The sequence below is a fragment of the Patagioenas fasciata genome, chromosome 4 (genome assembly GCF_037038585.1).
Source record: "Patagioenas fasciata isolate bPatFas1 chromosome 4, bPatFas1.hap1, whole genome shotgun sequence".
NCBI lineage: Eukaryota > Metazoa > Chordata > Aves > Columbiformes > Columbidae > Patagioenas > Patagioenas fasciata.
In genome coordinates, this window is record NC_092523.1 from 15,253,793 (window position 1) to 15,281,034 (window position 27,242).

Here is a 27,242-nt window from a genome sequence, read left to right on the forward strand (position 1 = left end):
TACCAACATCAGCTGTCAATATTGCTCTGGCATTCACAGTTCAACACTTACGCCTGATGCTGCCCTGTATGACCTGCTCAGGTGATTTTGATGCAATCATGCCTTCCTCTACTGCCCTGGCTCCTGGTCACATACACTGGCAGTATTCTTCCTTTCTCACCAAAAAGCTGGCAAATGTGCTGGGCTTAGTCTGGGACTGTACAGAGGCACTAGCGAAGGTGGGATGAATTTAGTCTGGGCCAAAATCTTTTGGGTCTAGATGGCTCCTACAGAGATCAAATAAGCAAGGAAATGTGACAATGAGTGGAGAAAAAAAAGTAGTGGCCCACATTACACAAAACCCTTTGAATTTCTATTTTCTAAAACTTCAATAGGAACATGCTAGTACTATAATCCTGTTACTTTTGGCATCTGCCTCATGTAAGATTTGGCATTATTGCCACCAGAAACTTTCCCTCCTCGTTGTATATTCTGGGTCAGCAATGGACCATACAGAGATAACCCAGTAGCAAACTGCTTTTTGTACAATCCACTCAGCTACAGCTAAATTCTTACATATTTAACTAGAATCTAAACTGGAGTTGAACCCTAAATTCTGGTCTTCCAAACTATAAACTGATGAACAAAAAAGAAAGGAAGTATGCAATTCAGAAAATATTTTATTGAGTACAATACCATTTCCTCATAGGCTTTTGTCAAAGCTCTACAAACCTCTCTGAGGTTGAATACAGCTTGGGCAGGTGTACAAGGAGCAGGAGAGAGAGGGGCAGCATCTACAAATTTTCATGCAAGCAGCATAATATGGGATAATTGCATCCAGACAGTACCTTGTCATCGTGCCCAAGTTTGCACCATCTCACCAGAAAAAAATTAATGAATCTACATTTAAATTTTATAAAGGATTGCAACAAACAACTACAAGTTCAAATTTACAGGGTGTTGCCACTGCACATTCAACAGCTAAAATTAAGATCATAAAATGAAAATTAGGAGCTCAGAATAGAAGTAGCATAGAATCTTTGTGTGGAAACTGGATTAACTCTAACTCCAGAAACTGATGGCTAACAAGACATCATAACTACTGCAGACAAGGAGAAGTGTAATTTTTACCAGTGCAGTAACAATTAACTTCCATTTTGAGCTGATGGAAGACCATAAAAGTTCCTAGAATTGGGGTTAATCCCACAACCAGCCTAAGCAAGACTTGGCATCATGGTTCTTCGAAGGAGATTAAATGAAGAGTATTCTACAAGCAATTTTCAGTTGCATAAAGCTCAACTTATATAAAACTGCCTTAAATGGGGTACAAGCACGGAAATATTTATATGAATGAAGTGCTTCTTATTGGAACGTAGACCAAATATTTTTTCTGGTTTAAGTGCTCATTTTCAGTGATGGCAAAGCATAAATGTGCTATAAAATGTAGCAACAAACATAAGCAACCTTGAATATGTCCCTATATTGCTAAATTCTTCTCTCAACACTCCTCCTTTATGAAGTATATATACATTCAGAGACTGTAGGAAGTTTTCAAGTTGACCATATTTCTGCAGCTAATGTGTGGATTTTATGAGCTGGTCCCCACAGAATCTTTAAAAATCTGCCACAAAACCTGCACTGTACTGCCAAAGAATTTGAGGATCACTTGTTTAACAGTAAATACAAAGGTAAATACAGCAGTTAATATGTCATTGTTACACAGAGATTTTTGTTGTTGTTTGGGTGTGCATGTCCCAACACATATAAGTACCAGCACTTTATCAGGAAATAATTTTATAAAGCAGGATGGAGCAATTTGCTAACTACAATAATGTTTTGAAATTAAAAAAAAGAAATTAAACCTCACTTTGAAGCAAGAAAAATGGAAATGTAAAGTGTAGCGTATTCATTAGCAATTAGAGGAGAAAGTCCAAAACAGTCCAGAAAGGCCAAAGTATTCAAATAGTGTTGAAGGGTTCTGTTGAAATGCATTTCTTATTTAATAAAAAGACAACACATTCTCAAGGGAGCATCCTCTGCAGGGAAATAATTTAGTTTCTTCATATAGACACATCATAGACAATGTTAACAACCATGAAAAACAATACAAAATGCTTTCAAATTTAACAAGTAGAAAAATATAACTAGTATATACGGCAATTGTGAATCTAATACTGTACAGAAGTATTTATGGATTTTACAAATAAATTATAGCTTAAATGCCCTTTTTTAAAATGTCTAAATGTACACTGGAACATACATTCTGAAGCTTACCACTAACTTGCCACAAATGAGTGCCAGTCAAATGTTCTGCCCACAAGCTCAAAAAATTTCTTGTTGGGTTCATGGAAATATGCATGCAGTTTCTCGAGTAACCAGGTATCTACTTGTGGGTGTGCTCGTCCTTTTGATTCATGTAAACAACGCTCCCTACCGCTGTCCCTTAGGCAGTAGAAGCCTTTAGTTTTATTGAAATAAAAGTTTGATGCATTTATCTGTGGTGATAACTTCAAAAATCTCTCTACCTTCTCTATTTCTGGGAAGGGATCTTTGATTAGTTTATCCCCATCTACAATGTGGATATGATCAAGAGGAAAATACTTCAGCCAGTTTTGCATGTGAATGTAGTATAAGCTTCTGTTTATTGCCTTGTAGTCCACATTGACTTCACCATCTTTAATCAGGAATTGTTCAATGGATGGATACGGCTTGTGCTTCTGCATGTGATTATAGAACACTTGGGTGTAATCTGATAGTACTCTCTCACTTGGATCTCTTAAAATAAGGAGAAGTCTCATTGATTGGTTCATGTTATAAACTCTTTCAGGCACTTTAGGTGATGTGAAATATGCTGGAGTTTTTTCCACGGTGATCTGATGGGGATAAGAGAATGGCATTTGACTAATATACCACTTCAATCCATTTCTGTAATGATCTTCCCAGTCAAAGAAGTGAACTTCACTTTCTGCTGCTGCAATATCTGGATGGAGACTCAACATCTCTAACAACGCTCTTGTTCCACCTTTTCTCACTCCAATAATAATAGTCTGCGGCAGCTGCTGGCATGATCCATTAGAATGAATGTTTTCCTTGAAGTCATTTTTTTGAGATGTTCTCTTTAAAAGCTCTCTCTGAACAGACTGAGAAGAACTCCCAGGCTTTGAATTTATAGCCGGTCTGGAAGGCACTATCTGAGGTTGAACAATAAGCAACACAGCTCCCAGCAGAAAAGCTGCCATGACAGAAGTTCTTAGTCTGGTTTCAGTCAAGCAGGTAATGGGGCATCGAGTGATTTCCACCGAGAACAATCTCTAAAAGTTGTTTTTGTTTTGCTGAGTGAATGCGTATTTCTCAAACAGAAACTTTGCTGAAAGAGGGAAAAAAAAAAAAGGAGCACATTATTTTATACTCAGACATATCACTATTAAAGCCACACAGCAAGTATCTTTTGCTTTTCACAACTGAACAAACTTCTTTAGCTTTCCCAACTGTAGGCTCATAGATCCTTTTGTATAATTAAATTCTTTAAAAGACAGGTACATACAATAATGCCACAAGAAAATTATTTCCAGTCATCAGGAGGCATGACCATTCTGAATCTTCTTCTTGCACCCAAGATTCATCCAAAGTATTCTTTAGTTATTTTTTGAAGTCTGATTTCATTGAAGTTGATACACAATCACAATAATCACAATAGAATTAAGTGCTTTTAACTTATTTATTTTTAATTAAATCTACAAGAATAGGCTTAGAAACAAAACATAAAAAGGAAAAGGTTTGAACTGGACCAAAAGAGCATTTCTTAAAGCTGAGGGTCTTTAAGAAGTCTGGGAATTATAGCCTTCTAAAGGACCATGTGACAGCAACCTTAGAAGTAAAGCCTTCTGGGAAAAAGGCTCACACAATATAGACAGAGCTGCTCAACTGTGGGAAAGTAACTTTTCTCCTAGGAAGACATTAGGAGAAGATCTGGGTGAGTAGGAGACCAAGGAAAAGTTGAATTTTTGTGTCATTTTTAAGTGAAGTTAACTCGTGTTTAGGGTTTCTAAGGACAGAGTAAGGTAGTATGCACTCTGGCTCTGCAAAAAGGCAAGATAATGAAACCACAGACTACAGTATGATGGCATCAACAAAATGTTAAGAGAGCTGTGGTTCTAGTCATGATACTCAGAAAAAACAAAATACACAATGGGTACTTTTGAAGGTTGAGTCAGCCAGCAAAGCTGCTGTGACATAAACAACTTCACACTTTATCAAAAGGCAACTATATACCACTACTAAACTCCATTTAAAGGTCAGGATGTTTCTAATGCAATATTTGAAGTGAAATCTTAATGGCCTCACACATAGTATAGTTATTAGATTGCTATGTTATGAGCAGACTGTGTATACAAGCTCCCTAAATTAAGATGCCCTCCAAAGACTTTATAACCTCAGCAGAGGGCTGGTATAAGTATGATTTTGGTATTGTCTAACTCCATTTAGAAGTGAAGGCCATGATGGCAGGGCACCTCACTGCTTTGCCTTAGTAGGCTACTGTAATTATGAATTTAAGCTTGGAACGGTATGTACTGTACTGGCTAACAAGGGCTGAAATACGAAATTACACATGAACAACCTGAGGAAATGCAAGGGCAAGGTTTTGGAAATTCTCCAGAGAATCTGAAAAGAAACTAATGACTTTTCCACAATAAGCTAAGTCCCAGTGTGAGAAGGACTAATGATGTGTTTGTAAGTGATCTAGAAAGTTCTGTTTGATAGCTTTGCATTTACAGAGGTCACAACTCCATCCTGAATGGCACAGATCTGCTTCCTGATGTTTGTTGCTGATTATTACTTTTATGCTTTCCTTTTTTTTTTTTAATCACTTTCAAAGGGCTACAAGGCAGCAATATTATTCAGAAGTAGAAATCAAGGCTGAAAGGAGAGGGAAGCAAAGTTTCACGATAGATGTGAAGACAAAAGAGTGTGTGCTCCATGTGTGCCTGCAGGCTTTGAGCTCATGGGCATGTCCTGGGATGTTCTGTGATGTCTCACATCAGGCAACTTTGCAGAGGTATTTTGGTCACTGTTAAGTTTATTTGGCTGAAAGAGCTCCATTTTGGCTGTCGTCAGTCTTCTGCTCTCTTTCCCTGTCCTTACCATTCCTGTTAATCTTTCTCAGCTTAATCTACTTCGGTTTTAATGAGAAATAATCTTAGTTAGCCTTACACTCAGGCTGTTGGTGGGGGGGACACTGGGTGACAGACAATTCAATATAGGTAAATTCATGGTGGATGTCCCCACTGAGCCTTGTTGCCACCATACTCAGCAGAAATGTGAACAAATGGTAGAGCACCAGATGGGTTGGATCAGTGATTGATGGGCAGTTCAGTACATTGAGAGCAACAAAACATCAACTCTTGCTGAATTTTAAGGTCACAGATTAAAGGAATAGCCACTTACTTCAGAGTATATTTTAAGAGTTACTAGCTCCATAAATAGTAAGACTGAGTTGTTGTCTTAACACCTTACTGGAAAAGCATAATAGGATTCCAGTGAGGAACAGGTTGAACTGTTGTTGAAAGGAGCTAAAACCTAATGGTAGGAACCCTTATTTCTTCTATTGGAATGTGTTGTGCTAATCACCATAGGCTGTCTGTCTGTGCAAGATTAACTGTTAGCTCTTATCTCAGATATTAGTGACAACACATTGCTGGGACTTTTTTTTTAATGAACTATATAAACCACTTCATTAAGACTGTTCATTTTTAATTCAGGATTTGTGTACTACTCAGTTACCAACTTTTTTTTTTTTTATTCAAGCCTTCTTGTGGCTGACTGTAGCATGGCAAGGTTTGGCAGAAATAAAAGACACAGCAAGGTGTCTCGTAGCTGTAGCTCTACTCTTGTTTTGGCTGGCAGTGCTCTTTGAAATCAGACTTCTGGGATATTACAGGTGTGGTACCAAGAGCCTCACCTCAGAAATCTTTTTCAGCCTCAGTGGAGCTCTGCCTCAGTGTCTTCCCATTCTTAACTCATACGTTTTGGGGGATAGCTTTTTCTAAACAAAGAAAAACAACTGTTTGCTGTGGCAACGTGAGACCTCAGAATAACATGTAAGTATCTTCTGTTTCAGGCATACAGGATTTCCTTGTTCCTCCCCAGCTATTTGTTCAGATGTGCATCAGGTGTTCTTACACTGCAGAACACTCCTATGGTATCTGTAGTATTTACTGTCTTTCTGCACACCCAATGAGCCATATCAGTAATTATGCCATTTAAAATAACTATACACTACCAGTGTTTTGCTTGCTAGCAATAAAGCTTTGTTTTAATTTTCTTTCAATTTTCTTTTGTTTCTCTCAAATTGTATATGTTTGATATCTGGATCAATTATTTTGTTGTGTTAGACTAATGCAACACAATGGACATGAATGTGCCTCTAAAGTCAGCACTAAACATATGTTGTGAGGGCAAAGTGGTGTCCAGGAATAAAACTGCATATAAATTTGTTGTCATTCAACTTTCTTATGTCCTCTTTAATGCTTTATGCAGATTTGCAATTTGGTGGCTAGAATTATAGCAGTTTATATTAAATGATGCAAACATGTATTCCATAGCTTTCTAATTTGTGGGTCCAAAACCCTGTTTCAACAATAATAAGCATGCACTGAGGAGTTTATAGCAGCCACTCTGCCAAATTACTTTTCTGCTTTAAGAATTCTCCTCACTGCCTCCACAAGTCATGCAGAGCATACATGACTTCACCCAGTGACTTTGTATTCCAGATTAGTACAAAAATTTGACAGTCATTACCATTGTATTTGCTACAAGTAAATGAGCAAGTTGGTAAAAGAAACAGTGTCTGTTAAATGGTGCTTTGAAGATTATAACAATACTTTTCAAAAAGTCTGATTGCTTTTGCTTAATCTTTTCTTCAGCTTTCTCCAATTAATTAGCAAAATGTTCTATACTGTTTATTCAACAAGATTCAATGTGGACATTGCCAATCAAACAGCTTTCATGATTAAAACCTCTCCAAAAGTAATAGTAACTTGGAAATAAATGGAAGCTTTTCTCAGTAAATGCATTATGAGGGCCACAGCTGCCATATTTCATTGATTTGAAAGCATATTACAGTGTGCTTTCAAACATGCATCACCATTTTATGACTTCTGACTATCTCTTACCATATTACCAAGGTATCTCAATGCCTCAATATATTTATCCTCACTCAATGGAATGGCCTAAACTACTTAGATTATATGTCATTTTTAGTTTCATTTGCTTTAACAAAATAAGGTAGTTTTTGACTGGACTGATAACTCCATTTTTGTTAGGGGCAGAGGTGAATTTAGCTTTGAACTTGCATAAGAATCTTTGAGTTAGGTGCCAAAACAGGTAGGAGGGAACAAAAGGAGTGTGTGTAGGGCAGTCAGTAAGCCTCAAGTAGAGTCTGCTGGCAAATCCGTCTGGGATATTTCACAAAAAAAGCCCACAGCAACCTACCAAGTGGTCTAGCAGAGCTAATGGGACACAGTTACACCAGGACAGTGACTAGGAGAGGGAGGACCACATCCTGTCCATCAACATGCAGGTGACTTCACTGTCATTAAAGAGAAGCTGTGTTTTTATGGTTCTCCAGGGTCTGAGGATGAACAGATAAAGTTTCAGATGTCCTCACTTTCCCTCCTTGCAGAACTGAAACCCTTCACTGGAGACATCTTTGCCCAGGCATTTAAAAAAGCACTGTCTGGCCTGAATGAGAACCATAGATCAGTTGCTAAAGTTTGTCTCTAGAGGGAGATTAGAGCTGAAAATCTGAGGGAGATATTCTGTTCTCATAAAGTATATTTAGTGTTGCAGATGTAATAGAACCTCAGGACAGTTTGTGGACTATTTTCCTTTGTGCATATTTGAGCACTCAAATACTGCAAAACATAATACTAACATTGCTGGTTAAAACTAGCTGTGCAGTACAACCCACACATCTGCTGCACTGGCTTCTTATATTGGGAAAAAAAAAAATCCATAACTGAGCTAACCAACTCTGCAAACAGCTTTCTAAACTGATGAAAAGTCAGTGATCTGAATGCTTGTGTTCAGTTATGTGTTTAAAAACACTGAACTAGATCAATTGTAGTGTACCTGAAATTCTTCAAGAACTCATCGATATGAACAGTATATGTTCCTATCCTCCAAGAATAAATGGTGTCTGCTATAGGATAGATTCCTTAGTTCTTTATATGAGCTCTTTCAAGTGACACTTTGTATCCAGTTTGCATAAAACTCTCCAGCACAGTTCTCATTTAAAGCTCAGTAAAGAGCAGGAAAGGGAGCAAATTTTTCAAAAAAACCTAATATAGTTTATGAAACTTTTTTTTTCCTTGGAAATGTATTCTGCATTTTGTTATTTTTAACTATTAAACTGTCTCACAATGCCCTCTTCATGAAGAAATGCTTCCCACACTTTCCCCTCCACCACTGCTTTTCAATCACATCTTAACAAAAGTTTTAAACATGTGGCAATGAAATGCTCAAAATCTAGTTTTCAGTAATTAACTACAAGTAACTGCCTACTTCAGCAAGTGCTACAGAGACAAGTGTATTAAATTAAATAGAACTATATACTATTGAAGCCATAGTTCTCTAGGGGCATAAACTCTTGATCGCCTCATGATATATATATATATATATGTAAAAAGCCATCTGTGCATTAAGGGGGGAGGTGAAAAGATAAGTAACTGCATGAACCTGTATTATAGTGCATAAATGATATTGGCTAGGTACATATCTCAAATTATATTAAAAAATGTTGCACAACCAATAGAGATTAAACCATGGCTATAGCTTCTATAGTTGGCATGTTAAGAAATCTAATAATAATTTCAGTGCTGTTAAGATGATATATTGTCTACCAGCTCTAAGATTTCAAGAATATACTTTTAAAAGTCTCTAAATTTCAGTTAGGAGAACTTAAGCTGAGAAGGGCTGACTTGGTAGGAAGTATTTTTGGCTGAAATCTGCTACATTTCTGCACCTGCTGTGATAAATACAGTTTATACAAATTAGCTAGGTCATCAGTTCATGACTTCTAAAGAAGGAGTTCAGCTCCAGTATGAGCAATAAAGTACCAAATTTATAATAGACTGTAGTTATATATAACATGCATCTTTTTTCTTAAGGTCAGAAGGGACCACTGCAATCTTTCATGCTAAGAGACCATAAAAATTTTTAGAAGAGAGAATACCCTACATTTCAGAGAACCTCATGCAGATAAGAATAAAATGGGACATTACAGCAGAATAAAAATAAACTTGAAAAGCTCAGGGTGCACAGAAATTTTTGTACTGAATGCTAATATGGAATCCCCCTACCACTTTCTAGCATTCTTTAATACCTGTCAGCACTTTTTTTTTTTTCCTAAAGAGAAAGGGTAGACTGAATCACTGCCTTTTCTATCCCTCACAAACACAAATGTTCAATTAAAAAAAATCCAAAAATTACTCCCTACCCCACTTCCCAAGCAAAATGGGTCATATTCTATTTAGGAAGCAGAAATCTATTGCACAGTTAATAGAGTTGCTTCCTAATTCATCAAAGCTGTCCCCAAGAAAACAACCTGTGTGAAAGGATGGCTCTGTCCTGTCTTGCTCCCTTTCTGTACAGAGGCTCACCTTAACTGGATCTATCAAAAAAGGGAACACAGCAGATTAAGCAACCCCATTCTTATTTGCCCTGCCAAGCAATTTCTTACCACTGCCTGTAGCTGTGGGCCTCCTTTCAAATACCAGTAATACATTTAAAACATCAATAAAACAAACACACACCTCCAAACCTCCAAATAATCATATTTATTTCATATTCTAAATAATATTTTAGTTCATATTCCAAGCTGATTTCTATGTCTTTCACCATCCTGCCTTCAGAATAACACTGGAGCAGAGTGTGTACTGGTGAGGTTGTGACTGTATTAGACTTAGCTAAACCAATCAATTTACTAAGCGAGGCAATAGATGGTGACCTGGAGGGAACCCTCGTGCTCCAGAGTGGGAAGTGAGATGACCCAGCAGGATCTTCCATTTTGGACTGCCCAGGCGTATTTTCAGTTATTTTTTTTTCTAATTACCAAAACTTTTCATTGAAATCCATCAGCTTTGACATATATTTTTTTGGCTCTGACAGCTTTTTGGCTCTGGGTGGCATTTCTAGAAGAGGCAAGGGAGAGACCCCCTGCTAGTCAGACTAATAAGAACATTTCTGGTTTCCTCTAATGAAAAGCAGAAGAGTTGTATGTATCTATACGTGCATATATTCTTGGGTATCGGAAAACTGTTTTCCACCCACTGTTTTTCTGTAATGTCTGTGGAAGCATATGGCTAACTTAGAATAACCAGGGTTGTATCCTGACAAGGAGGGGACACAGACTGGAACCTGGCAATGCTGGGGCTGGAATTCGCTCTGTCAAATTAATGCCTCTCCACTGCAGCAGCTGGCTTTGCTTCAGATGCGTAATCTTGCTGCTGACCCACCAGATGCATTTGTTTGGCTATGTAAAATCAAACACCTCTGCATTTTCCAAAAATAAACAACAACAAAACAAAACAGGGTGAGTACTGAAAAGGTGAACGTGCAAGAGATACCTAAAGCTGATGTCAGAAACTGTGCTCTTACAGATAGGCAGGAGCTCATTTCTGAACAATGTGGGAAAATGCACTTGTTCAAGAGTGCAAAAAATCCTGGCAGATGCAAATTATAATAGTTATTATATTTATATATATATATATTTATTTACATATTAATTTTGATAGCCAGACAACATATGGGCATATACTGAATTGAACCTGTTCTACTAAATGTTCCATTTGCCATATAAACTGCAGAGGCTCTCAGTGGGAGTGGGCAATGAATGGGTTTCTCATACCAGGATGATACCTGCAGACACTCCATCCCCACAACATTTAAGCCTGGTATTCATAGGACTTTCCTGGTACTTTGTTTTCCACCCCAGTATACAAAGAAGAACAGTCTTGGAATGGGGAAAGCCCCCAACCTACTGCACTAACATAGGGAGGAAAGAGAATTATATACATGTTAATTCCCAGTCAACTGAGGTGATTGAATTGCCTGTACTTAGCTGGGTGCCCTTTCCTGATCTTTGGAAGGGCTGGAAGACAAAACCAAACCAGAACTTTTCCAGCTGGGGACTGCCACCCTTCTCTTCAAGCATCCTTTTACCCACAAAAAATCTGAACCTCTTACAGCCTTTTCCCTAGAAAGCACACAGAGAACTGCAGTAACCGAGCCTTCCCTGAACTGTTCTAGGGAGCTAGTCCTTCAAAACAGAAGTGAGCTCGAGTTAAGGCTTTGTGCTCTCCTGCCAGCCCCCAAGGACCACTTTGCCCTCCGGCCCTACACAGCCTGACAGCTTCCAATTCAGCACGCCGCACCCAGCCAGCTTCAACACTCAGCGTGGGAACGGATCAAAGATGCTCAGAGGAGCTTCTGCAAGTTGTTCTGCTGTCAGATAGGAGCCCTGCGCTCTACCACCCTGTTTCCACATCCCTGCCATTCTGCCGTTACATGTCCCTGTCATTTAGGCACAAGTGAAACAAGAAGGTAAAGAAATAAAGTGCCCAGGGGTCAAATCTGGACAGATCTATAATCCAGGTGCTGGCCGAACACTTTTTTCCTTTTCACCCCCGACAGCAATGCCCCCCAGAGCCCGACTCGGTCATTAAGGAGGGTGCGGGGTAGCTGCCGCGCATCCCTCCCCCAGGGCTGGGGACAGCCGGTTCTACACGGTGGGTCAGACGCTCCCCAGCCTCGGAGCGGCGCGGTGCGGCGCTCGCCTCCCGCGGGCCCGGAGCTCCCACCTGCCGGGAGCAGGTGCCGGGCGGAGGGGCAAGAGGCAGCGCAGGGTGCCAGCGCCTGGACACCCCAGGGGGCGACAGACCCCTCCGCCACCGCCCCCCGCTTCCACCCCAAACTTCTCGCAGTTCCCGCGGCAGTGGCAGCCTCACCTCCGCACCGCGCATCACTCACCGCCGGGGCGCGGAGCCGTAGGGCAGCGCCCACCCCGCTGTTCCATGGGCGCCTGCGGGTGCCGGCGGCGGAGCCAGGGGAAGCGCGCCCGGCGGCGGCGTGCGGGGAAACCAGCGCCCGCTGCCGCCCGCCTCGCCCGCCGAGAAGCGCCGCAACCCGCGCCCGGCGCCAGCTTGTTTGTACGGCCCCGCCCCCCGCGTCGCGTCACGGCGAGGCCCCGCCCACGGCCCGCCCCCGCGGGGCTGAGGGCAGAGCGGGCGGGGTGCGCGCAGCGCGGGGCCGGGTGGGCAGCGCCCGCAGGTGAGCGCGTACATGGGTACGCGTGTGTGCAGAAATAGTAACGCACAGCAACAGCATCGCGGGCCTGGGCGAAAAAATTGCTGTCTACAGAAAACAGCTTCTCTCCTCCCCGCCCCCCTGCTGTTGATTGCCGCCTTCCTGTACCTGCAAAAATAACACCCGTGCGAGGTGGCATGAATAAGAGACTGATTGCACTTGTAGGTATTTACTTCTTTTACTTCTTGTTTATGCTTTCTGGACTTTGCAAGGTGGCTTTGATTTTTTTTTTTTCTTTCCCCCTGAAATGCTTTTTGTTCAGACAGAAGAATTTGAAGCAGGATGGATGTCTAGAATGACAGAAATGCTACTTCCTAAGAGCAGTGGGAGAAAGGCTTTCTGGGGATTTATTTTAAGTCATAGGGTTAATTTATGGAAATAGGTCCGTATTTGCCAAGAACTGATGTATGTTTTTTTCGAGATGATATGCATTAAAAGCAGCATTAACATGCTGCTTCTTCATCCATTATTTCAACAGCCAAACTCTCTTGAAATTCACTGGGAATAAAAAGGAGGTCCAAAGAACCAAAACAAACCACCAAAACCAAAACAACCTGTTACAGGAGTTAATTTCTCTGCTGATTTGGATCAGTTTAGTTTCATTCCTGTCTGGGGGTTTTCATGACGTCTGACAGATCTGAAAAAGGTAGAGTATTCCTAAAGAATGTGGATTAGCAGTGTTTGTACACAGGTTTTAGTACCGTTCGCCTGAAGAGGTAACTTGCTTAATCATAGATCATCAGTCCCCTGATGGGGGTTGGGTGGCAGCCAGGACCCTCCCTGCAACTGAGGGTCAGTTTAAGATTTCCGGAATTTTTTTGTATGTTTTCTCTTCCAAACTTTAACCTCTTTCTGTAATTTTACTTCTGTAGCTTTGCTTGGAAAGAATACTTGCTTGTTCATCAGCTCACTTTGAGAACTGCTGTTCTCTAATGGCACGTGGTTATATTGATTTAAGGTTTGATGTTTAAATTTCCATCTACGTTGGTGGAGCTGTTTGCACAAGCATTGCAGGACCGAGTTCTCACTGTACCTGTACACAAGCCAGGTTTTTTTCCATCCTTCTATTAGAAACTGTTGTTGTGGCTGCTGCGTGAGGACTGGGAGGTTGGCAGGAGCTGGACCTAAGCATCGAGAATGGTCTCTTTAAATAAGCAGTGGATGAGAAAGGCATAAATCACCTCTCCAACCTTTGACATGACGTCGGTTAATATTCCTGTTGAAAGTGGACTAATGAGAGGTTTGTAGGATGCTGTGACCATTGATTGTGACTTACTCACTGTTCATTCAGTCCTGGAGTGCTAGTCTGTGGGAATGTGAGGTCACCCGTGCTTCCTGCACCCAAAAAACAGCTTAGTGCACCAATGTTATGCAAAAATTCTCTACGTATATATTTTCTTAAATCCTCTTCCTTCAGCCTTGGCCTGCAGTGGTATTATAATAGGAGCCACAGCAATAAATTATGGAACTTTGTTTTCTAATCACGACTTCTATTGAGGGATGCAGAACAAAGATGCTATGTTTATCTAAATATCAAGAGCAATTTCAAATGGATTACAGGAAGTAGGTGTGTTTAGGGAGTTATTTTGTTTACAACTGTTTGTCTGCCTCCAGCCTTGAATAGGCATACTTTGTATGGCTAAATTAATTAGGAAAATAAATATGTAATAGAAAATCTAAGGAATGAAAAGCACTCAATTATGTTTTCAAAGCAGTATCTCTAAATAGAATCTTGTCAAAGGTTTTCAAGAAGCAAGTGCAACTACCTAAGGAAAAATAGGATGATATAACTATGAATGACTTTTATGTTTTTTCATGTTTAGTATTTCAGGTGTTTACTGTACTTAAGTTTACTAAATAATTTCAGTGTAATTTCTTTAGCACGAACAGACCTGTGCAAATACTTCACTTTTAATTTTTAAGATAAAAAGAGAGCGTTTCACAAGTGTGTTTACTAACAAAATAACAATAATACTGGGGGTTTTGCTTGTATTTTAATGCCTTCCTGTATATTTATTTATTTAAATCTGAGAGTCTACTAGAGAAGCACTTTCCTTCGAGATTAGCCTTGCTGCTTAACTCTTGCTATTTATGACATAACAGTGGGTTTTGGTTTTCTCGCAAACAGGTTAAAACTGAAAAGCTTGGATGTTTTTCAACTGCTACAGACCCACACAATTCAGTCATATGGGATCACTATTTCTTCTATGTGATCTCTAGATCAGTTACCATAATACCCATTTCATGTTTAATAGCCAGTCTAGTTATAAAAGCATCGAAAGATGAAAAATTCACCATTTCTTTAGGTAGTTTGTTCCAATCGTGAACCATCTTTCGTGTCAAAGAATAACAGAAATTGTCTGTGAACCTTTTAATCTGAAGGTATCTAACTGTAGCTCCAAGCCATTGCTTTATATTATCACTTTCCCAGGTAGATTAAAGATATGTTTTGCTGAAAAAATACTTTCTTATTCTAATTAACTACTGCTTAGGTTTTTTTTTTTTTCTTTTTTTTTTTTTTTTTTCCTATAAGCTAAACAAAGTAATCTCTTGTAGTGTCTCACTGAAAGGCATTTTCTCTAGGCTCAAGGAAGTTTAGATTTTTATTTTCACTTTTCTCAAATTTTCATTAGTGAGTGCAATACTGATGCTAAACATTCACAATGGAAACATTTGTACAGTGCTTTGATAATGAATCCCAATTGCCAATAAGGATTCAAGATCTATCAATTACTCAATTCTTAAGCTATTGCAAGTACATTTCATTGGCATGTAATCCTGACTTTTTAAATTCACATGTTCTGGGCTACTGAATCTTATATCTGAAAGTCTATGTCCTGCCTTCATACTTCTCTTTATCAAGCAAATTTGTAATTTTCTCAAAGCAGATTTGTTTTACATGATTGTGGTAGTGTTTCTTCAACTGTGGGAAAACTGGTAAGAGAGAGTGACAGTAACTATACATGTGCTGTGTTTTTTTCAGTTAATTGAGCAATGACTAATTTAGAAAAAGGAAATGAGAATTCTTAAAGTCAAAAGAATGAGAAAAATAATTAAAATTATCAATGAAACCTTGCCAATATTCATTTACGCTTCCCTCGTTAGTTTGAAAAGGAGGATGTGAAAAAATAGGATGTCTCATTTACCAAAATTCCAGCATATCCTGGATGACTGGCATGTGTCATACACTCTGAAGAGAGGGGTGTTCTGCCCATACAGTAAACGCAATGGGACCCTGCTCGGAGGAAAGAATTCTGCTGAAGGCGATGACAACTTGTTCAGAGCCAGGGTCGGAAAATTTGGGGACACGGCTGGGGTCAGGGCCTGTGTGGGAGACAGGAAGGCAGCAGAGGTGGGGAGGGAGACGGCGATGGGGGTGACTCACCCGCGGCAATGCGGCTCCCAGATGGGACCACGGCTCAGCTGCCAGCGCTGGAGCTGGAGGTGGGCTCACCTCCGCATCTCTTCCCAGGACAGACCAGAGAGTGTTGGTTTCACCCTGCCATAAGCATCAAGGAGGGAACTCCTTCTCAGTGGGATTTGAAAACTTTTTTCAAACCCTGTGCCACCATTCCACTGGCTCTCACAGTAGCTGTTTCAGAAATGCAGAGGTGGAAGATAGCTGAAAAAGCAAAGAAGTGAAAATTACTTAACTGAGGAAATAATTAGAGCTTTCTCTGTATGGCCTGTGTTGGAGATGCCTGTTTCACAGCAAAGTTTACATTTGTCAGGTTAAAGTAATGCAGTTATGACTTAAGCAATTCAGGCCAATTCAGGCTCACAGATTTCTAAATTTGTCGTTAGGAAACACTCAAGGGAAAGCAGGGAGGAAGTAGTGTTATAATCCAGTCAGCTAAGGGAATTCAGGAATTGAGTTACAAAATATATTTAAATAGGTATATGTTATAATGTTATTTTAAATTTGGAAAAAAAGCCTATTACTTCAGGTCTGAAATGTGAAGACAGGTCTAATTTGGAACTAGAATATAAACACATGAGGAATGCACCATATTGATGTGAAAAACAAAGGACATGAAAAGGGAAGGAAAGTATCGAAAGATGTATGTGGTTGGAAGTGTGAGGTTATAAGCTGTCCTTTGCTCATGTGAAATACATGTAAAGTTTCCTCCTTTCCTACACATTGTGTTTTTTTCTTTATTCCCAAAGGCAAGCACTTATGAGGTGTTCAGATTGGATAGGACAGCATGGCCACCAGGCAATGTGGCTTTTGATAGAATAAGTCAATATGAATCCAGTGAGCCATCCTTTTCCTCTGTAAATGGTTTGGTCCCACAGTTGCAGAGTAAGACAGTGCTGCTTTTTAGGCCTGATATCATTGCTGATAGAGCTGTGGCTTAACAAGAACCGTTCAAAATGAACTCTTGGATGGTGAAACCTTGTAGTGTACAAGGTATGTGAGTTGTTGGATTGGAAAGAAGGGCCTGGGATTTTGCAGTCCACAGGTAGAGTTAGATTTGCACTGGCAGAAGAGACTGTGTCTCTGGTCTGGGTAAGGTTCTTTTCTGGAAGAGAAGGCTTTCTGGGTTGTCCAGAGAAGAGCTGTCCCTGAGATGGAAGACAGCAGCTTGGTTGTCCTTGCTAGAAGGTACAGATGAAATGGGGAAACAAACTATAGGAAGGAGAGAGTAATTCCAAATGGTAACAGATTTGAACAAGTAGACAGAAGGCCAAACTGTCAACCTTATGAAGGTTGAGTTTGCTTCTGTCAAGTGTCCAGCACTGCTGATAACAAGCTCTACTATCAAAGCTTCTCAGAAACCGTGGTGGCGTATTTAGTAGTGGCAATATTGAGGAGATGTAGCATTATGGTCCAGGCTGGGAGCCACATTTACCATATATTCTTTCTATGGTCCAGCATTTTTTAATCAAATTCACATCTTAGATTGAGCAATAAAATGCAGGCAAAACAAACAAAATGTAGCAGATGGAAGGGAACTGTGTGAAAGGAACCAGGCTGGTGTAGGAACAATACTGAAGGAGGTGCAAGGAAAATCTAAAAAGCTCAATCTCATAAAAAATATTTTCAGGGAAGATTTATCTACAGAGACTAAGTGCAGGCTTGCTGTATAGGCACGCTTATGAGAGCTGGGTGGAAGTGAGCCATGCAGGAGGGAACCTTACAGTGAAAAGAGAAGATGAATGATAATTAAGTGGTAATATTGAACCTTTCTAGAGAAACAAATAAAGGATTAATCTGGAGATTCCTGACAGCCCTGCCTCATAGCACAGTTAGATTTTTATTTAAAATTATCTCTGTGAAGTGTGCAGTAATGGTATGACATTGTAATGTGCTTTCTTTAGGCAAATGTTTTCATTTTGGCACTTTAAACTCCAGGAGTCAAGCACTGAGGGGCACTGAGGTTTATACTGCTGTAAGAGTCCCGTCAACAACATGTAGTTCACTATAAGCACTTAAGACTTTTGCTTTCCCAACTGAAATGCTGTTTGTAATAAGAAACTGAGATTATTACTTAGTGATGCAAGACTCGGGATGATGGCTTTTACCTGATCTGAAGAATGTTTGGTTTAACAAAGTAAAGGAAAAAAAAATTAGTTGGAAATTGACAGTGGAAGAGATCCAAGTTCCAGAAGATGTGTGAGACTCATTAAAGTTTTGCAAGTAATTAAGCCTTTTCCTTTGGGAATGTAGACTACCCCTTTCAGGTAAGATATTGCTATATAAAGAGAAAGGGGTAGGTACAAAGTGATAATTGGTGTGGTGTAATCTTCCTGAACAGCTGTGTGGGTGACAAGAGCTCTGGGCAAGAGGCAGAGGTGAGTCCAAAGTAGTTGCTGCTCCTCAATTTCCCCACCCTTCTCTTCAGGGTGACATCCTAAGGCTGGCAGAGCCTTGCAAGGGCAGCACAATTAGCAGCTGCTAATTGTCCTCACGTCCTGCTGCCAGACTCATTCACTGGGCAGTGGAGTTTACTAAAGCGACAGAAAACTACTGGTGCCACCAGCAAAGATAATGGTTTCCTGATGGTTTCATGTGAGCTGCTGCACCAGAGCTTTGCACAAGAGTGCGTGGCTAAGACCTGGTGAGAAAAGCTTAGTATCCCTGTTTTCAGCAGTACCTAGCCACTTGAAATGGGAGGAAAAAAAGCTGAATGCTATTATATCCCTCAGAGGTTGCTTGCAGCAGGCAGACCATTTCATTCAGGATAGGTGACAGTGGTCCATGCATCTGAGCCCTGATGTACAGTTTCAAACCCAGAAAAAACAACTGAAGATGGTGAAAGGAGGCAGAGTTGCCTTCTGGAATTGCCTTCTCATTCAGGCATTATTATACTTTTAGACTTGGGAGTTCAGACATCTCTCAATGTCAAAAAGTGTCTTGTGTTATTTTTGGTTTATGATACGTTCAGCTTGAGAGACATAAGACTTTTTTTCTATGCATAACACTCTACAAATGTAAGGAAATAGCCAGAAGATCTCCATAAAACAAGTTAATTCTTTGCTCAGTCTTCAGGCTACACTAAATTAGGAATGCCTTGCCTTGGATTATTTTAATAGAAAGACATTCATGCTGTTCACAATGACAGTTTCCATCTCAGATTTTAGAGAGCATCACTGTGATTGAGAATACTTTTCTACATTTGTTCTGCCCCTCTTTGTTTTCTTGTATCTGCTACCTGACGGAACATATTACACTAGTTTTTGTTGGTGTGTATCATTATTGCTTTCTTTAAAAGCAAGTCCCTGTCATGCCAATGCCATGTGGTCTGTGAGATCTTAAGAGGCAAGAACTAATCTGCATACTCAAAGGATATTCTACTTGTTTTTTTGCTTAGGTGAAGGAAAGACTTTCAGTTGAATTTATACTCTGCAACTGAAATATAAGCCCACATGAGGTAATAATACAGACATATTTCTTCTAGCACTGCAGTATATTGTTGAGAACTAGACTTTACCCTGCCTTTGGTCTATGACATGGGCAGGGAATAGAATATCAAAATGAGTGCCGTACATTGTCTAGGAGCCTGAGAGCATTGCAGTGAGGGCACTTTGCTCCCAGTTGAATCATCTGGGATGACTCCTGGCTTTAAAGGAATTAAAAATAGGCAAGGCCATGGGCCACTTTCCTTTCACACAATCAGCAGGATGTGAAACATACTGTGTATTTTCATGAGCACTGGGGAGTGATGGGACACTTTCAAGCCATCCTTCCCCTGGACAGTATGATGTGTTTACCTCCTCAGGTCCAGGTCTGAGACCCACTGTGTGGTCTTCTGGCCCCTGAGTTTGCACTACAGCAAAAATTCCTTTTCATTGGGGTTTCTACTTATTTCAAATAGAATGTAACATCACTAAACAAACTGGAAGCCTAAAACAGGCTGTGTTTGATCTTAAGGCTAAACAAGGTTTAAGGTGTTTGCAATAGCTGCAGTAGGGGTACGGTTACCTTAGATGAAAAGAGCATACCCAGGCGCAGAGATGCCTTGTAGTCTTTATTAGACACAGTGTTCGAAGTTGAATACTTTCACCTACCAGATGATACTGAGCTTAACTGTGTCCCTTTAAGGGCACTGTTGCTTTTAATTTTTTTAATCTCCTGTAATGGCGTCTAACCCTCAAGGCTCAGCTCTGCCACCCTGGTTTAAAGCATTAAAGTTTGCAAGTGACTCCATGGCAATCAACTGACCTTGCAGAGAAAGGCACAATTAACAGAGAAAAAGAAAGCTACAACCAGGCTTTCATTAAATACCACTCCTGTGTAACACGGGCTGGTGTGTTATCTTTGTTGCATGTGAATAGCTGCCACTAATGTTTTTAGGATTTCCAGGCACAAAGCAACTGGGCTATGAAACCAGAGTTCCAGAGATAGAGTGAAGTCCGAGGAAATCAGATGACCCGTGTAGCAGACAGAATACAAGTTCAGTGTAAAATATTTATGGCTCAAAATTATCATTGTAAGAGTAATAAAATGAAGCCATATTTGTAGTCTTCACAGTGATATATTTTTATGAGCTTAGAGCTGCTGTTTGTGTAAATTCAATAGAGAAACTGTTTGGAATTGTTTCAAATTTCTTTAGCTACAGGGGAAGAACGTTTATTCCCTATTTCACTTGTTAGAAAGAATGAAAAACAAATCTTGTATCTGTTTACCAGAAAATACAGCTTTAATGAAACTCATTACCTTTCTGAGTCTGGCTGTTTGAGTTGTATAGAGGTGGAATCGGGTTGCCTACACATTGAGGGACAGGATTGACACCAGTTCTCTATGGGCCTTTTAAGAGGGTACAGTTGAAAACTGGTTTGACAGATTCACCTGAAAGACTTACCCAAATAATATAGTCAAGTCAGAGTATTTCAGCTGAGAATGGGTTTTGCTAGACATTGAAGGAAATACATTTATTTGTGAAATCATGTATAGACCTTCCTGGTTTCTGGGCTTGATTTTTTTTCCCCAGTTATTCAGCATACTGGGATCTGGCTGCATTTGTGAGGTCCCTAGGTCATCCTGACTCTCTGGTTGCAAAAGTGTCTGTTAGCCAGGAATCCAGCCCTCAGAATTGTTAAATGCTGAACTGTAGTTGGTAAAAACCCCATTTTGAAATACCAAAATCATCAGAAAAGCAGAGAGACCTTTATCTGCCTGCCCATGGAGGCATGTGTCTTTCACTGGGCTACGCTGACTGAAAGGCAGCTATACTGGACTGCGTGAAAGAGGTTTATTATATCCTTAGGACAAGTGTCATGGTACAGTTCCTTTATGGAGTGGGAGAGGAACCCAAACGTGCTACTGTTTCATGCTCACCCTTAGAGTAACACATGATCATTCTGGCCTGATTCAGGTCTTGATCTGACATCGATTTAGACTGATTTCAATGTAGTTTGGGTTGCTAAATGTGGCAGTGTCCTTGGGATGCACACTGGCTGTATAAGGAAGCTGTATTCCTGGGATCCTTAGCACAGATGTCCCTACATTCCTGGAGAAGCCAGATTGTATAAGCTGGTTAAATTCTTTCAATAGCAGAAAAGGTAGCTGATCGCCACTTCATCTTTAAAGAGAAAATGTAGTGTTTGAATACCATTTTTTATGGAAATTACGAATATGAAGTAGTGTCTTATTGATTAAAAAGTGTACAAAAAAATGGCCTTTAGTAGAAAAGTAACCTGTAGCCTTTCTTGAAAACACTGTTCATCCCCTGCAGTTGTTGTCCTTGCTTCTCTGGTGGTGGTTATGTCTGAATTTGATGACTGATAAAGAAAAAGAGGAGAAATGCATTTTAATTCAAGGATTTGAGTGGGTTTTTTTTGGACAGAAGGTTTTTCAAAGGAAGTATGGTTTGGTTGTATCTACCTCTTCTTACAATTTTATTTAGCAATAATATTTAAAAAAAATATTTTATTTTTCAGGGTATCATCATTAACATATATTCCTGTCTAGATCATAGGATAGTTCAGGCTGGGAGGAATCTCAAGTCATCTAGTCCAGCCTTCCTAAAGTCAGAGCATGGTCAACTGCCACGTTCTTCCACTAATTCTTGCATGTTTAGTTGTTTGCACACAATTTCCAACTACCTGATCAGTGAAAATCTCTTGGGCAGACTGTGCTTTGTCTACTTTAACTTATTTGGCATTGTATCACTTCCTCGTTTTCTGCAATTTCCTCTCCATTGACATTTTTTTCAGGTGTAGACCATTCTCAGCCATGGCTTCACATATTGCTAGCCTTTATTATAGGATCCTCCTTTCCTATCTTCCTTTATTAAAAGAAACATTTCTGTCACGTTAGTCTGACATGTTTCTTTCTTAAAACCCTGTTTAGACATTTTTCAGCAGAAAAGTCTTTTATGCTTAAAATGTTCATTATTAGGACTGGTAAATCTTTACCAACAGACCTAAAACCTACTTCCATTTCTCACTCACAAAATGTGAGATTTTCTAAAAAGTAGATCTAATTACTTTTTTGTTTTGATTTCTAATAAGAAAATATTCTAGTATTTAAATTTTCTAGGTTGGTGTTTCTGTCCATGTGTACTCGTATGTACTAGAGTATATTTCATTAATAAATGTGCCTGGCTAATATATCTACATAGAAATTATTGTACATATAAATACTTAGATGTTATAGAAATATCTACATAGTGAATAATATGACTAGAAAGACGGGGGATTTTTTGAATTAAAAAGATTAAATCTCATTTGTTTAAAAAGCCATCATAAAAGAATTCTTCCTGTTTGTGAATATCAGCTCACACAGTCTTTGTTCTAAATCATATTAAGAGAAAAGTAAGCAAAAATGAACTGGAATTAATTAAAGTGCATTTTTAAGCATTTTCACTATAAAAACTATTTTAAAAAAACCTCCATTAATGAGGTGCAGCTCGATTAGAAAGTCACTTTAAACTCCTTGCCTGTTTTCATTTCTCTGGGAGAATGGCAGAAAGAATTGTTTAGTTTCATTGTGTAGAACTCATTAATAAAAGAGTGCTAATGCACATGGGCTACCCTGGTAAGCTGTGTCTTATATAAGTCTGATTCAACTAGACAAATGACCTGTTTTTAAAAGGAGATGGAAACATTTGCAGTAAACCTCTGGGCTGTCAGATGTGCAGAGGGGATATAGCTACTACAGAAAAGATGTTTATACAAATTCTTCAGACACAGAAGGTCAAAAAAGCCTAGTTAAAAGTCGCAAAAAGAAAATCAACATTTGGGACTAAATCCTTGCCTTAGTGCATAGGCCAAATACCCCACCTGCCCTCTTGGAATGTCAGTGGTCTCTGGGCACCATTGCTCAATCACTCATGGAGTTGAGCAGAAGTAATTTGTGATGACAATACACCTGCTGTGCAGAGAAGGTTGATCTGTTCACTCAGATCTGTAGCATTTCTAGTTCTAGTGGATTTCAGCTCCTTCTGATAGAAATAAGCTTCTTTGTTATAAAATACCCACAAGAGAGGAACAGCACCAGAGAAAATTCTGTATTTTTATTGGAGGGGTAGAAAGACTCCCAGAACACTTCTTTCATCATTGTCACTACTCATAGAAGAAGAAACCAATTTTATGCATTAGTGATATCCATAGAGTTGAAAATATGCAAATATCCTGTAAATATCATCAGTTGTTTACTCAAGCAGTTGCTTTACAAATTCTTTTTTCAGCTTGGCTATCAGTCTGGCATAATGGAACGACAGCCTACAGCCCAGTTCTATCTCTTTTGCCCATGTGGTTCACTGACTGAAGTGGAATTATTTCTAACTTGCTCCACTAAGCCAAGATTTTCAAGTGCAGAGTTAAGAAACATAGTTTTCTTTCTAGTTCATCATAGAATCACAGAATGCCTGAGGTTGGAAGGGACCTCTGGAGGTCATCTTGTCCACCTCTCTTGTTCAAGGAGAGCCACCTACAGCCGGTTGCCCAGGAACATGTCCAAATGGCTTTTGAATATCTCCAAGGATGGACACTCCACAACCTCTCTAGGCAACCTGTACCAGTGCTCAGTCACCCTCACACTAAAAGTGTTTCCTGATGTTCAGAGGGAATGTCCTGTGTTTCCGTTTGTGACCATTGCGTCTGGTCCTGTCACTGGACACCACTGAAAAGAACCTGGCTCCATTTCTTTGCACCCTCCCTTCAGGTATTTAGATACCTTGATGATCATAGAATCACAGAATGGTTTGGGTCAGGTGAGACCCTAAAGATCACCCAGTTCCAAGCCCTCTGCCATGGGCAGGGGCACCTTCCACTGGAGCAGGTTGCTCAGAGCTCTGTCCTTCAACATTTCCAGGGATAGGGCATTCACAGCTTCTCTGTTCCAGGGCCTCACCACCCTTAGAGCAAAGAATTTCTTCCTTATATCTAATCTAAGTCTACCCTCTTTCAGTCTAAAGCCATTACTGTTTGTCCTAGCACTACAGGCCCTTTTAAAAAGTTCTTCTTCAGTTTTCTTGTAGGTCCCCTTTTGGTACTGGAAGGCTGCTATAAGATCCCCTTGAGCCTTCTCTTGTCCAGGCTGAACAGTCCCAGCTCTCTCAGCCTTTTCTCATCGTCGAGATGCTCCAGTCCCTTCATCATCTTTGTGGCCCTTTATTGGACTCTCTTCAATCTGTCCATGTCTCTCTTGTACTGGGGAGCATGAACTGGACCCAGCACTGGCATTACCAGTACTGAGTAAAAGGAAGGATCACCTTCATTGACCTGCTGGAAATAATTTTACCTGCTGGCACCCCATACTGTGTGCCTTGTAAGCACTTTCTTGCTTACTTGTGGGAAGAGGCATAGGAAAATGCTGTTTTCAGTGTTTTTGTGCTCTGCACCTACTATCTCCCTCATGCTGACATGTTCCTTGTATTTCTCATCTTTAAACAATGCTGAAGATAGCAGAGTTTCAGGCTTTGTTGAGTCATCCCACATCTAAGGAAAAGCAGAGGAAGCATTTTCTTACATCTTTCGGAAGAATGGGAAAATAAACAGGGAGAATATTCCAATCTCTTTCTTCTACAACTACCTGCCAATGCTCCTGTTTTCCAAGTAACACCCACATCTCAGAGAAGAGGTCCTTCTTTTTCAGCTGACTGTATTTGACTTAGAGCTCTCCAGCTCTATTTCCCCAGCTCCCAGTTCCTGCAGATTACCTTGAAAAAAGTGGAAAAGCTTGCTGTGATTTCTGCTTGTAGCCATATCAATGTGTGCTGCTGTTGTGTGAACATGAATTTGACCCAAGGGCATGTGTCATTCCTTGTGGCTTTTTAGGAATGCAGCATAAAAGTGCAAGTATGTGAAAAGTTGCAGTAGGCAGTGCAATTTACTCTACTGAGAGGAGATGCCACAAAATGTTATGAAATCTTCCTAGCCTAGTTTAATCTTTCTCCTGTGTTCTCCCACACAGTGTTCAGAACCAGTTAAGTGACACGAAGAATATTACACATTTTTTATAACAGATGGAGGACATCACTTCTATGGATTTGAACAATTCATTAAAAGTCAGGTTCTGTTAAAATTCATCATGCTGTGATTTTTTGCACATCTTGTCCAGTCTCCCTAGTCCAGGCTGATCCTAGACTAAGTAGGGGACAAAAAGAGTCCTCTCGCTGATCCACCAGCTGGTGTCTGGACCACCCTCTTTTTCAGCAGAGAAATAAAGAAACTTTAGAGAAGAAGAACATAAATTGTGCCCCTTCTGTGTCAGTGTTGATGTGTGAAAGAGGAGACAGGCCACATCCATTCAGGCGTTGCAGAAATGTAGTTTTGTCCTCAACATTCCCCACGTTAACGACCAGATTTGGGCAAAATGGATTAGTTCATGTGCTTTTTAGGCAGTGAGAACTGTCTCTGAAAGGACTAACCAAGGCTTGGTCAGGGCTAGGAAGGACTGTCAGGTGGATTATGGCATGGGGCACCACAGGTCATATATGCCACTCCAAACAGTTCCTGCTTGCCCTCTTCTCTGCCATGCTCTCTCTCCAGAGACCTGCCATCCTTCCCTGTGTAACCAGTCCTTTCCACTATATAACCAGCTGTGTACCCATAGCAACACAATCCAGAAGAAGTTAGGAGGGAGTCAATGTAGTGGTTCCAGCTGTGTGGTACATAGTCACAGGGCAGTGCTATGAGGTTCCTTTCCATTCTTGAGTGAATCTGGACACCAATAGTTACAACATTGGGTAGAGAAAATTTAATTATTGGTTGGCTTGTTCAGATTCCCTCAACACCCAACAACTAGCTGGCCCTGGTGCTCGCAATCATCTGTCTCAAAGGCTTTCCACAAAGATGCTCTCACAGCGTCTGACAGGTTGTTTACACTCAATGTACTCCTCTATTTTTAGAACTATGTTACTCCCTTATCCTATAGGATAGTTCATATGCTAACAGCTCTTGTCAGCTAAATCCACCTCATGGCAACTGCCACAAGGAGCAAATTTTAGGCTTAACTTATTTTACGCTGAAGTTGGTGAGAGCTGTCCTATTGTCTGCTCCAAGGAAACAGTGCCAAAATCTAATGCTGTTTAATACTTGCGCTAGAACTCCACCGGGCTGCAACAAACACAAATGCTATGTCTTCAAGTACATTTCCCAGTTTATTAATTTAGTAGTATATGTGCGTACACATGCACCACACATATTTGTATAGCTGTAGAGAAATACAGCTGGGCAACTGGATTCAGTTTGCTCACTTATTTTATTTTCCTTGGACTTCAATGGCATTTAGTTGTGTCTGTGCTGATCAGCGTGATATTTAGCTCCACGCAGTATTGTATTTTATCTTGACTCCAAATATGTTCTCAAGTTAGCATGATGATACAGATGGATTCTTGTCTCAGAGCCATATGATTGATTTCACCTCTGATACTCTGTTCCATCAACATGCAAGGAATTAGTCCTGACATCAAAGGGCAATCTGTTTACATTGGGAGTGCAAAATATCAGTGCTAAGCAATGTAAAACAGACTAAAAAAGAAAATGGCACTGTATTGCTTTTAGAAGCAAACACCACAAACCTTACTAGAAAAGCCATACACTCTCTTCTCTAAAGCAATGATCTTAAATGCTGAGAACATAAGAACATCTGTAATGAGTCAAACCAAAGGTCTGTTTAGACTGCTGTGCACATATGCTGGTGGTTGATTTAGGATGCTAGAGGTATGAATGGGGCAAGGAGACAGTGATACACTTCCCCTTTTGCAACCTTTCCAAAACAAAGATTCTAGAGGTTTTCCAGGGACCGGACCAACAATAATCAAGGTAAATTTAGATGCTTAGAATTTCTCAGCCACTCATAACAAGTTTGGAAAGATAGCAGCCGTACCACATAATATCAAAAAATTGAACTGCAGGTTGTAAATTAATACAAAGTTAGGAGATATTTTAGATTTTTTTTTTTTTTTTAATAAGAGACATTCTGACACAAAGATTGTTATCTTCTATTT

General features: G+C 40.0%; 1 protein-coding gene and 1 long non-coding RNA gene across 4 annotated transcripts in view; one reads left to right on the top strand and one right to left on the bottom strand.

Annotated features, from left to right (window-relative positions):
- Positions 1-641: 641 nt before the first annotated feature.
- Positions 642-15,806, bottom strand: HS3ST1 (heparan sulfate-glucosamine 3-sulfotransferase 1). Of its 3 annotated transcripts, none has more exons than XM_071808579.1 (2): positions 15,728-15,806; positions 642-3,346 (listed from the first exon to the last, which is right to left on the bottom strand). In XM_071808579.1, exon 2 carries the CDS (start codon positions 3,216-3,218, stop codon positions 2,256-2,258), a length of 963 nt encoding a protein of 320 aa, XP_071664680.1. In that variant the 5' UTR covers positions 3,219-3,346; positions 15,728-15,806; the 3' UTR covers positions 642-2,255. The 3 variants fall into 3 exon arrangements, with proteins under 3 accessions (XP_071664680.1, XP_065693922.1, XP_065693921.1); XM_065837850.2 differs by lacking the exon at positions 15,728-15,806 and adding an exon at positions 12,007-12,159; XM_065837849.2 differs by lacking the exon at positions 15,728-15,806 and adding an exon at positions 11,985-12,159.
- LOC139827975 (uncharacterized) overlaps positions 12,259-27,242 on the top strand; it is a 36,400-nt gene continuing 21,416 nt past the window's right edge. The window contains exon 1 of the long non-coding RNA XR_011739123.1: positions 12,259-12,503. This is a non-coding gene — a long non-coding RNA (uncharacterized lncRNA). The remainder of the gene's footprint in view (positions 12,504-27,242) is intronic.

Bases quoted from the DNA above. Each gene is read 5' to 3' on its own strand.
- HS3ST1 (XM_071808579.1), bottom strand. From the start codon at position 3,218: ATGGCAGCTTTTCTGCTGGGAGCTGTGTTGCTTATTGTTCAACCTCAG.